Source organism: Cupressus sempervirens, chromosome 2, assembly GCF_028749045.1.
Source record: "Cupressus sempervirens isolate cs-2001-9-10 chromosome 2, ASM2874904v1, whole genome shotgun sequence".
In the NCBI taxonomy this organism is placed as follows: domain Eukaryota; kingdom Viridiplantae; phylum Streptophyta; class Pinopsida; order Cupressales; family Cupressaceae; genus Cupressus; species Cupressus sempervirens.
The window spans coordinates 477,817,943-477,831,646 of record NC_143119.1 but is presented as its reverse complement, the minus strand read 5'-3'; the positions used below and the strand labels follow the sequence as shown (position 1 = coordinate 477,831,646).

At 35.4% G+C, this 13,704-nt stretch overlaps 1 protein-coding gene across 4 annotated transcripts in view; it reads left to right on the top strand.

The window, feature by feature from the left end:
• LOC149573106 (Transducin family protein / WD-40 repeat family protein) overlaps positions 1 to 13,704 on the top strand; it is a 258,800-nt gene that overhangs the window by 18,549 nt on the left and 226,547 nt on the right. For all 4 annotated transcript variants that reach the window (XM_089814285.1, XM_089814284.1, XM_089814286.1 and 1 more), the window contains exons 4-5: positions 6,348 to 6,435; positions 6,597 to 6,778. In XM_089814285.1, coding sequence (XP_089670411.1) covers positions 6,348 to 6,435; positions 6,597 to 6,778 — 270 coding nt within the window. The remainder of the gene's footprint in view (positions 1 to 6,347; positions 6,436 to 6,596; positions 6,779 to 13,704) is intronic.

Genomic DNA, 13,704 nt, shown 5'->3' with positions numbered 1-13,704 from the left:
CACCCGCCTTGGCCTTACATAGCCATAAGTGTAGGGGATTTGGATTATATTGATTTATCTCGTCACATGGCCATAACCGGTTAGATATCCTAGCATTGAGTTGGCAAGACTCGTAGGATTCCAATATGTGGTTTTGGGAACCAACAAGTATCAAACTGGGAATTAGAGGATGGCTCCAATCTCTGACTTTGAACTACTGCTCAGATTGGATCCTAGGTAATCCTCTTAGCAAACCCAACCTCAAAATCCCTGTGGGGAAGCATAGCAGACAGAGTCTTTATAATCTTTCCCACCAACTTCCGAATGGCACGAGAGCCTAAGATGAGAGTACCCTTAGACACTTTGTATGAATCCTTCCGCACATCCGAACTCTCCAAAAGATACTCCATGAAAGACTGTGCAATAGAAACTAAATGTGGAAGCATCAACTTGCTCCCCTGCGACCCACAACAGATCCCTCTGAAAATGTGGCATTGCCAACTGTCCAATGCTACCAGCTGTATGGGATGAAGAAGTAGATTCGCTTCTAGCAGAAGGAAGCAAATCATCACGCGAGCTCGTCTCCATTGATACTCTTACCTCCTTCGTACCTACTGCACTCATATCCTAGATGGATGTGTCGGCCACATCACTGTGTCCCTCATCCCCAACTGTGGAAGCAAACTCACCACCAACCACAGTATGCAACTAAACAGGGTTTGGGACTGGTGTTGATTGTACCCACTCCAACTCCACGGTAACTTTGTCCAACTATGACCGTGAATCCTGAAGAGCCAATTGAGTACACTGAAGAGAGTCCACAATCACCTCAAGCTCTTGGGTGAGCTCAACCTCCTCTTTCTCTAACAATGTCAAATAATAGGTGCTACCTCACTTGAGAAGGTAATCCTTGATAACAACTAGCTCCGAATAGTTGTGCTTCAAGATCCTGATAGCCTCTTGAAGTGCATGAATATCTGCTAGAGAAAGAGTACTATCACCGTGCTCATCAGACATAGGAGCACCCCAACCAAATGTAGCTAGCATTTGAAGGATAGCATCATAATGCTCAAGAGCTGAAGAAATGTCACTATTGCTCACCTTCAACTGATTGGTCACATGATGCCTGTGTAACCCTTGCCTCCTATGTAAGCTCTTTGTCTCACTAACGACACTGTGATAGGAAGCCGAATCAGAACTACCCACCACAAGATCACTCACTGCATGTGTGCTACCAACCTCACACACATCTGTAATCGAGGTACAACTACTCAACACCTTAACCAACACCTCCTCTAAAGAAATGAAGGCTCTTGTAGTATCAATCTCCTTGCATGTCTTAGCTTCTACTCTTGTAAACACCAATCCTGGACCCATTTGAAGCCTTCTCGGAGTCATCACCCAATAACTAGCAAGGGGTATCATACCCAGTGCAGTTGATAGCATCATTAGATGAATCATCAGATGTGTCCATACTATTTGCATCCACATCTCCCGATAAAGCCTCAATTGCAGATACTTGACTCTGCACACATGACTCAATGTCCGACTGTGAATCAATAATACTAGAGCATAAACCCACATCTATTGACTTTGCTGTAACATCCAAATTACCAACACACAACTGGGTGACTCCTTACGTGCCTCGGTCCCACCTGAGGAAGCAACTACCTCTTGCACTGGAGCAACACTATGACATATGACATATAAATCTCTAGTAATAATCCGCTCCTCGAGAAACTCTGAAGTATCAGTAGTAACAACTGCATCAATTGTCTCTGCACTAACTACAACAACTTTGAGAGTCTAAACCCACTAAAGCTCAGTGCCACTATCCTCCATTGCCATTGACACAACCACATGTCCCTGTGAAATAAGTCCACCATCAACACTATAGATAGGACTAGTAGGTGCTGTACTCATTATAGGTACATCTGTGTCATGGACACCTGGTGGGGAAAACTCAAGCCTCCTTCCCTCTAACCTTCTAAAGGTGAAAACCATGTACTGCGTGACTCTCTCAACTTTCTCTGGATTCGACAAGCTCTCCACCAACCTTTGGCGATGAAGCTTAAGTTCCTCCATACTCTCCCTCAAGGCATTTAATTTCTCGCTATTCTCCACATCGATCCATCGGCTCACAGAACTACCAGTCCTATTGTGTCTATCCATGGCTAGAAAAAGCGAGAGTGCTGATCACTCCCAATACCAAGCAAATCTGAAATAGCAATAACTTTCCTACCCCATAGGATGGCAGGAAACCGCTCTGACACCACTGTAATAACCCCAATTGGTTATAACTTCACATACACCAATTTGCTTTACTAATTAGTTGTTTGTTATTTTGTCAAACACTTGGCAAACAAACTCTGACAGATTAAATTGTGGTTTCTCGGCGGTCTGTGCTTAATTTAAGAATTCTTTGCAAATAAAAATGAAATGAAAGAATTGATACGGAAGCAACAATTGCAATTAATTTCATAACTCTGAGATAAAGATCAATTGCAATTTAGGATGTATCAAATTTGAGTGCTGCATTAATATTAATCTTGTTTTTTAACAAATGAAAATGAACCTGGTAAATATTCAGCTCATGGACGAGTTGCAGCAACCAATTGCTTAAAACTCTGGGCAGCTATATGTAGATGAAAGATGCCTGTTAGCAGCACACAGGGCTTAGTTCAAATCCAAACCAGGGTGTTGTCAAATGCAGCCCGATAAGGGAAATTGAACTCTTCAAAACTACTGATAATCTTATGCCAATAGCAGATGATACTGGCATTAAAATGCCAACAAACTAGGCACCAAAACAAAGCCCAAATGCTGGAAGCTGGGCTTCAAAAGGCAGTAGTAGGCGCCTTAGTAGCAAATGATATCAAAGCTCAAACAGTATGAAATAACTGGGCACCCAAACATAGATAGAAACAAGCATTATAAATTCCAACTTCTTCACCAAATTCTTCAGCAACCTAATACCTCTCAACTACTGTAGTTACAGTAAGAGATTTACATTAATTCAGATTTGCAAATCGACCAATACCACTATACTTGAGGTAGGGGAAAACCACAATCAGCTTCAAACCCTTATACTTCAGCAAGGGCACAGGAAACAACATCACGAAGACGATAAAAGAAAAATAATATTAATCGGATGTCTTTTCCTTCACAATGAGCTCTTATTTATAATCCCTTGTTTACAAAAGTTTCCCAAAAGAACTCAACTTTAGAAATTGCGAAAGTTTCCCAAAAGAACTCAACTCTTGAAACTTTATAACACAATTCTTTTAGTAACATTTAATATTTGGCTTAGGCATATAATTAATTAAATAAATGACCCCTTCCTATGATGACTCAACCCTCAAGTGAAGTTATGAAGTTAAATTATAACTTTATAATAAGCCATTTAATGATTTAATAATAATTTGGCCACTTAAAATATAATAACTCTCAAAATACTCATCATTTAAATATGCCGTTTGAAATAGGAGTCACTCCTATTATTTCTCCATGTGATCAAATGCACTTTCCAAAAATAGTAAGGGTCCATCTCAATCAACACCTGACTTACCACTAATAGTAAGTACACAAAACTAAGCCCAAAGGAAGTCCAATCTGAGCCAAATGAAGACCAACTTATAGCTTACTGAATTGTGGAGAAGACAAGATCCTCCCAAGCCAAGTCACTGCCTCAGAAGGCCCTCCATCGATATCCACAATAATTAGCCTACGAGGATCACAATAATAGGCTAATCTCACAAACTCCGATGCTGGCAAAAATGGGGACATTACAATTTGAAGGCCATCTAATTATAATTCAAACAAAGGAGTTGCTACCAGTTTAGGGTCAAAACATTCAGTCTCAGAAAAACATGGCAATTACAAGACCTATTGTCAAAGAGTCGAAGACTGTAGGATTTGATTTATTGACACAAGTGAAGGTACCTTTGTGTAAAGAACATTAAGAATCATAATGAGAGTAAGCATACAAATAACACCACATAATGATCCTAGTTAGAAGCTAAACTGAAACCTCAGCTCTTCTTTATCCACAAGCAAACAAAAGGTCATTAGAAACTAAGAAAAAATGTATGCGAGACCCAGTTTCATATTTAATCCTTTGCCCTTTTGCTGTATTGTGTGCTCTAGCATGATGTTCCTTCGTGTTTGTTTTGTGTACCTCAAACCCCTATTGACAAGAGAAAAGGTAATGATTATATAGTATCATTAGCTACAAACAGAATAACGCATATAATAGAACATTGAACAATGTGGACAATCAATTTACAAATGTTATGTCACTTAAATAAACCAACTATATATACTGTGCATTAAGAATTAAAACAATGGTTCCGATAAGCTTGATTATCAAAAGAATATTCGAAGTTAAACAATATTAAATCCTACCAATATAAATGATATTACTGTCATAAAATAACCAGCTGCCAATTCTAAACACTCTTAATCCAAAAATAGTTGCTCTATGCAATATAAAATTATAAATTCTGAGGAAAGACTATGTAATTTATTTAAGTGGCGAGCAATACAAGACTGTATGGTTGTAGCAAAGTACCTTGGATGCCTTCACACTGACATCAGAATCCAAGTCTTCATGGCTAAACCTAATATTGCATATAAAAAATATGCCCAAGTCTGTTATGTCATGATGAATAGGAAGGATGCACTTGGGAAATCTTTCAACAAGGTGTAGCCCCAAGCAAGGGTAGTAGTGGGAAATGTAAGAATATTACCACTACTATTTGTGAAGATTCTAAGAAACTTTTTGACATTTTTGACATAAATACCCCACTTTGATGCAGAATGCTGGAAATAGTATCACTAATCCAAGAAGAAAGATCAGTGCAACAGGCCATTGAATCTGTGGTAGTGGGTAGCAACATTGACTGCACTTTAGATATGAATGAAAGAATAAGTGGCACTTAACTATAGCAGGACATATGGTATAATAACAGCAGTGAAGCTAAGTAAGGACCAAGGAGCCTCTTGAAAGACAAACATAAAATACTTGGGTTGGGGGTGGGAGTTGAATCATTATTTTAACAATTTGAAAAAACTAAAACCAGTGAGACTGAGAAATTGACAACTATAGAGACCTAGAAAGAAATTTTATCACGTGGAAAACCCTTTCGGGTAAAAAACCATGGTACTCATCGACTAAAGAAAATGGGCTCCAACCCAGTTTTCAAAAGTGAGCTACAAGTCTTGGAGAGCCTTGACTCTCTTTCAAGCGCCTACTCCAAAATGAAGCACCGACTTCTTTACTATAGGGCACCAACCTTTTATACAAAGTAAACAATATCAGAAAGAGAAATGATACTGATCTTTAAAGCTGTAAATTTTTCTCATCTTCACAAACCACTATTACTGTACACAGTCTATTGAAATTCCCCTTCCACTAATTGAAGAGTATCAATTCATTGACACTGAAACATATTCTTCCCAACTTTCATTCAGTCCAATTTACACACAGAAAGATCAGATATCTCTGCTCACTGTTTGCAAAAGCAAAACACACAAAGACATGAATCCTTCAAGACATAAATTGAATTATTAATCACTTCATTGGAGTTGGCATCAAATTCCTATGGTGACTACAAATTGAACCATAATATGTATGGCAATATATATTTTTCATGTAGGAATTATAGGCTAAAAAAAGATGCTATGCTGTTATGGGTACGATTAATTGTTTTCATTGCTTACTCTGAAAACGTGATTGATTATCCTCTGATGGAAAATCTTTATTCCTAGCTTCAGATACACATGATAATATAAGGACCTACTTTGAGAATGTGTTCTTTAATGTCAAAATAAAGTAGTTCTCATTTCATGCATTGGATGGCAAGATACCATGTAATTATGGCAAGATACCATGTAATTATGGCAAGATAGATAATAAGGGGTGCAGTTCTTTGTGTGCGCGTGAGCATATTAATTTAACAATTTGTGAATGTTAAAATAACAGTCTTGTACATATGCAAGAATATAAATGGAAATGTGTTAAGGTATTTATTTGTATGTTTTAGGGATTTTAAAAGTTTGCAAGATTGCTCATGCTAAAGGGTTACACTTCGCTGCCATTGTGTATTATATGTTCCCAGTTTAGTAAATGTTTGCAGATCTTTTCATGTGTTTTCTCTCACTTGTGTAATTATATTTGTTTCCCTTAGGATTTATTTGGGTCATTTATCTACATGTTGGAAGTCGCATCTAACTGTACCTATGTTTATGAAAACCTTCAGATCTAAAAATATACTTTTGCAAAAGCACAAATTTGTTTGTGTAGAAAAAAACAATTCAGTAATCCATCTAGTGATATACCTTATGCCTTTTTTTCCCCTTTTGTTCAGCTTAAATTGTTTGGCCAGCTTCATCTTATTTCCTCTACTATAACTACAGTCGCAGTACCAGCACCTTCCTTGACTGCTACTTCTGTTGGTGAGTTTACCTGACATTCATGATTTGTATTTTTTAAACATTTCTCAGTCTGCAATACTAAGTGCCTTTACAATTTTTTGTCAAAATTGTTGTTGCTTCAATATCAATATTCTAACAAAGATATGTGCTTAAAATATAACAAAAAACTGTGCAATTAAAAGGAGGCGGCAATGGTCAGGCAATTGCTGTTCCACTGGTTGCTTTGGCTACTCAGGGTGGTTGTATAGAGGTAATTGATGTGGCAGCCACAGCTGTTGCAACATCATTTTCTGTACACAACAGTGCTATCCGAGGACTGCGCTGGCTTGGGAATTCTAGGCTGGTTTCATTTTCTTACACACAGGTATCTTATTTATTTGCCCCACCTAAGGTTGCATCTGTGTTGTCTTATACATTGTTCTTATCAAAAGATATCTTGTATCAAAAGTTATTCTGTATTGCTCTTTTACTGACAAACTTATTGTTAATTAAAGTAAGATAATTTTTTTACATTCAATCCAGCCCGATGAGGAACGAATAAAAATAGCACTTGAGAAACAGTCATGGACAGTAATACAAACTCAAAAATGCTGGCATACTGCATTTTTTCTTGCCATCCAAATGACCTATGAGAATCCGCTAATGAAAGTTTTGTATCATGCACGTTTGGCCACAAAAAACCCTGAATATATGTAGAAGCTGATCAAATTAACTTGCTTTGTCATGGATGAGAAAATTGACGAATCCAACAAGATAAGCTAAAACTTAATGCCTGTAAAGTTCCTCATACACATTTTGTTGGCGAAGGATATTTCTGTTGGTTGCTTGCTATGAAAGCGCAGGGAGGAAAATCTATGTTCCATGGCGTTTCGGGGACAGGGATGGGAAATGACAAGGGGTGCATTCTCGGGAAGTTTCCTAAAGAACCAAAAATAGGGGAGGACACGACACAATACTATACAATTTTTTTAACATGTGTGTGTGTGTGTGTGTGTGAATTTTTCAATCTATATTAAGATATTATAGATAGAGATAAAGAATAGGAGATAGATATGGCAATAACTGATAATTAACAGGGAAATATGCAAATAAATCACCCATTCAGGAGTTACACAGTAGTATAACAACATAAATGATAATATCGACAGTATAAATCAGTATAATGACATTATAACAATAGTCTCAAACATCAAAACTATGGTCTATCAATAAAAATTTCGAAATCAATGTGTCAAACATGTATTCAAAAGTCTCAAACATCAAAATATAACGGCTATAGGCACAACCTATGAAACTAAGCCTCATTCTAGCTGTCTAATATCCAAAGGCTCAAAATCATACAAGTCACTCTCTCCCTCTAGCAGAAATGGATGATCCAATGCTAAGTCACAAGGTTCGAGTTTGAATTCGAGTGCGACAACTATGAAATTCGGATGAAGTTCGACAAGGTCAAAAAAGTCTGAAAAAAATCGGCATTAAATTCGCCTTACAAAATTTAAAAATAAATAAATATATGATAAATAATCCAAATAGTTTAACATGAGAAAAGAGATTTGAAATCATTACAAAAAGATACTACATTTATAAAGATCTTAACCATAAGAAACATGTGAAAGGATGATTACAAAGATGTTTTTTATTACAAATTTAGGAACTTTAGAATTTGATCTTTTGAGAGCCATTCAATTACCACTTGTATGATCCAAAATAAGGCTAAACAATTCAATTTTTTTTAAAAAGAACTTTAAAATAAAATATATGATTCTTTACTTTTAACTCTAAATTACAAAAAACAAAATAAATACTAAATACTATTTTAATTAACATAAGATATATTAAAATTCTATTACAAATTTTAAAAATAAATTAAAATAAAGCTAGTTTCTATTTTAAAATATCAAACTTCAAATACAAACTAATAAAATAAACTAATAAAATATAATAATTAAGCTATAAAAATAACAATATATTAATTTTTTAATCTAGGTTTGCAAAACAAACTAAAAATAATAAAACTTAAAAATGCTTCAATCTACTTATTTATAGATTAATCATAAATTATATTAATAATAAATAAAATACATTAAATATTAAATATTCAAATTTTAAAAATATTTGTATAAAAATTTTACTTTTAAAATAATAAAAACAACAATAATTAATACATAAATGAATTATGTAAATGTTTAAACCCACAAAACTAAAATACAAAAGACATTGAAAAATGAAACAATACAATGATACATAATGTTACATAAATTAAAGTTGGACTACCTGTGCGTCCGCGAATGAATACCGCTGGAGATTTTTTAACCTTGCCAAGGAACCGTGACAAGTTTTAGCAGTGCCAATAGCCATGGGCGATGAAGATGATTGCTAGGTGCCACAGTTGGAAATGCTAGCTACGTACGACTAGAGGAGCAACATTGATGATTTCCCAGCAATGGAGTTTGCCAGTAGCGGAAAATATTGTGAAAATATTTGCCCTAGGCATCCATCCATTGATGTGTTTTAGTCTAATGGAGGCTATTTAAATGAAAAAACTAAGAAAAGTTCTACGTTTTTACAAGGCGGCCGAGCTACTTTTAACTATACGAATTTGAAACGAACTTTTCCAAACTCCATTGTTTTTCATAGATTCGCTGAATTCCGAACCTCATGCTGAAAATTCAGCGAACCTTGTGACACAGATCCAATGAATGTTTAAATTCTAAACTCAACGGCCTTAAAGTTCACACACACACACACACACACATATATATAACTTGAATTGTTAAGCTATTAAATAAAATTTATAATTTTGTTTTTTTTTTGATCGGTAAGCGGCCGAAGCCAAGATTAATTATTATGTGTTGTAATTAATTATTATTATAATTTATTAAGTGTGATTGCAAGTAGATTCAAACCCAATACCTCTTCGATAAGAGGCTCACAATTTACCATTGTGTTGTAGGCTCTTGCCTAACTAAAATTTATAATTATAACATATTTTTATTCAATAATTTTTTATGCATTTGTAAATTATGATGAATATTAAATAACTTGAATTAAATATCATATGTATAATTTTAATAATTTTGATTTAATTTATGAAATTTTAAGAAAAAATAATCATGAATTTCATTGCTAAATTTTCAATCATGAATTTTATCGTTCGTGGGCATGGATTTAAATTTTTAAAAAGTGTTTTTATTTATTTTTTAACATCGAAAATCCTTTTAAAATTTTGGAGACACTTATTTCGGGGACGGATTGTCGTCCCCAAATGTCAGAGGACATTTCCTAGGGTTTCTTGCTTTTTTTAAAATTGGCGATGGCTAGTGGACGTTTCCTCTTTGTCCCTCTATCCCTGAAACATTCTGGGGACAAAAATGAGTCCCCTAGGGATAGGAAGCACGTTTCCGTGTAACATAGATTAAAAGGCCTATTGTCCTAATGTTTATTGCAACCAAAACATGAATAACATTGAGAAATGGTAGTTGGCAGAAATAGTAATAACAAAAGTTTGTAGAAACAATAATGACAGACAAAGGAATGGTAATAATAGGGAGGATGTACTTTGCTAACATTCCTCCCCTCAGTACATTTGTCCACCAAATATACCCTGAAAAACAATTCAATTTTCACCTTGCCAATGGGCTTGTTTAGTATATCAGCATTTTGTGCATCGGTTGGGCAACTCTGGAGCTCATTGTGGTGTTGCATCACCTGCTGACAAATATAATGACATTGGAAAATTGGACTCGTAACAAGCTTTGACACCCCTTGATTGTCTCAAAAAAGAATTGGCGGCTAGTCCTCTAAAATATCCATATCAACTAGAATGTGATGCAAGCAAATTGCCTCGCATGTGTCGTGCGATACTATATTCAGCCTTGGTGGATGAGAAATCAACAACAATTTGTTTCTTACTTATCTATTAAATAGGACCAGATCGAAGATGAATTTTTTTGCATGATGTTGATTTTCAATCATCTATAGACTAAGTTGCCAGTACGGGTATAAGAACCCTATTCAGCCTTGGTGGATGAGAAATCAACAACAATTTGCTTCTTGCTTATCCATTAAATAGGATCAGATCCAAGATGATTTTTTTTGCATGATGTTGATTTTCAATCATCTATAGACTAAGTTGTTAGTACAGGTACAACAACCCTGTATGTGGCTACGGGCGAATTTTTTTTGGGTTTGGGTACGTCAGTTCAGGTACATGTATATGTATTATATACAAAAAATATAAAGAAATATACTTAAGTGTAAGACTAAATCATTTGGTAGTATGCTACTTCACTATTTATCAATGCCAAATGCCAAAGACATATTAAATGCCAATTGATAGTTCAGAATTTTAATTTTTTTTTCTATTAAGTTGAATAACATCAAAAATTACAACAGCATTAATTTATGGATATCCAACATATACAATACATAGAGGAGCCTCCATGCAACAGTAAGAGCAAGATATACAAAAATCAGCATGTAGATAGTTACGTCAAAATAAACTTTCTTGTCCAGATGACACTAGTACTTCTTTCAAAACTATGCTGACCACCTCATTGGACCTTTTGACTATTGAAGGATTCTACTGCCTCTAACAAAAATGGTTAACGGGTGCACCGTTTCCATTGTTTTAGGAAGGGGATCAGCAACAGGTGGGCAAGCTGCAACAGGGATAGCATGGACTGGGATCACATTGCTCTGCCTTCTTTCTCTCCGTTTTCTCTTATTTGCACGATGGACTGATTCAGTGTCATGTCAAATCTGTCTTTCTCCTCAGCTGATTTGTGGAGGTGAATCCATAGACTACCTCCTTTTTGTTTCTCTGTAGCACCTTCATTAATTAGCTTCAATTTTTTTTCTCCTCCAGCTTAAGAATCACTTGTACTTACATAGCAATATTTGTGATAAATGGTGCCTAACTCTACCATTGAAAATATTCATCATTTCTTAATTTCCAAATATGTCATAAAATATGACCAAATAATAAAAACTAGATTTTTTTTGCTTTTGTTGAGACTCAAGAATCTTCCAGACAACACATGGTATATACTAAAGTTGTTGTTTAAAGATCAAACCTACCAAAGTTGTTGTTTAAAGATCAAACCAAAAAACACTGTTAGAAATAGGGAAATACTGAGAGGGGCAGGGGGGGGTGAATCAGTGTTCCACAAACTTTTGCCCAACTGTGGATATCATTAACATTCATTAAACTTGCATAAATGATCAAATTGAAAAGTAAACATAAGCATAACACAATGAAACTCATAATACCATTATTTGTTGACTAGGGAAACTTGGCCAAGGGAAAACCCCAGTGGGGATGGTACCCACAAAATGATCCAATAATCAAAGGTATCTTGTCAAAGATATTGACCCTATTAGGACTCTGTTACATCCGTATAGTGTATCTGCCCTTGTTAGAGGACTAGGTCTTGTTAGAAGCCTTAACCCTGTTAGGAGTTGAAAGGAAGACAATACAAAATACAAGCTGGGCCCACTGCCCAAACATGCATATACAACTATACAAGCTATCTATAGAGATAGATACAAAAACCTTTGGCTGTTGGTGATATCTTCAATATCTAATCAGTCCTTGTAGTTCCTCTTCATAAAAACAATCATACTAATGCTCTTCTCTGCTTAGTACATCAAATTCGCATCTATACCAAGCATACAAAGTGCGCATATAAACATTATATCATTACAATACAATGCAATACTTCGCTAAACAAAAGGACAAGTCTTTTATATCAAAGTCTTTGGTGTAGTCGACCGTGTGCTGCCTTGCATGTTTCCAAATCTTCAAATTAGGTTCTAGCACATGTGGGTTAACATCTAGTATGTTGTCCCAACCTTGTCAAGTAATTATCTTGCCAAGCCAAAATAATTCCTTCACCAAAATGCCAATACTTTTCTGTTTATCCTGTTCTGTCCTATCAAACCTGTCTTTGCTAAACTGTCCATAACTCTCTCAACACTCAACATTTCTCTTTGCGGCTTTGCATGTGTGTACTATGGTGTCCATACTACATTCCTTTAAGTCCACATAACTTCATGTGCTCTCAGTGAAGCTCGCTGGACAAAACTCTCTAACTGTTCCGTGTTGCTCTTCATTGTACTTGGTGAGTTTCTTAAGTATACCAACACCAAACTTATCCTTAAGTTACGCCATCTCAAGATGAGTGATATGCTTCCATAAATGACAAACCTATCAACTTACCCTAGCCAAATTGCCAACAATCTCCCCCTTTGGCATTGATGGCAATATATGAAAAATTGGCTAAGAATGACAAAATCTCAAAATTGCAAATCTCTCAAAATTGTGAGTCTTCACATTTTGCAAAATTGTGGCCAAAACAAGATTAAAAAATGTGGATCAAAGCTATACCATCTCATATACTACGACCCCCTTTAGATTATGCTCTTATAAAGTGTTCATTATACATATCTAATATATACTTTCCCTTTGACATCAATAACAAAGGTGAGTCAAAATCTATGTACATGACATAATTGTAGATGTTCCTCTGCTTCTTCAAGCTGAATGTGTGCTCAAAAGTGTTACGCAGTCGAGAAAATTCTTCTTCAGGTTTTCAAATTCTGTGTCCCAAGAATTTCTGACAGCTTCAACAATGCTTGTTACTCCACACAATCCATAGGCTGCTACCTCTGCTGCATTCAGGTCTGGATAAGTAAATTTCTCATAGGATGCCTTTGCTTCTAACAATGTATCCAAGTCCTTCTACACGAAATCAATTTTCAGAATTAGGTCTTCTCTTAGCAAGTTGAATCTTTTTAGGATTCTTTCTCTGTCATTTTCTAGCAACCTCAACTCATCATGTGCCTTACTGATTCTTTGTTCAATTTCAATAATCTTTGCATCCTGTTTCTTGAATTCTTTAATCATTCTTTCTAATTCAACTTATCCTTAATTGCTTTAGATATGCCTTGGGTATACTTATGTGCTAAAGCACATTTCACATACAAATCCTCACCCTCTAATACACATCTTCTCATTTCTTTGATAAAAACATCCAATACAGTCAAGTCATTTCTAATATTGTCACATACTATATTGAATAACTTTGCATCATATTATGCCTGTACCTTCATTTTTTTGCCTCCTTAAGTGTTGAAAAGTGATCATCAAAAGCCTCAATCACTTTGTCAGTTTTCTTTTCAACATCTTTCTCTGTGATCTGAATAGGAAATGGAATTGCACTTGGTAACTTCTCTGTTACCTTTTCTAAAACATTTTGAGCATTCTTCCTCAACTTGCTAGACTTCTCT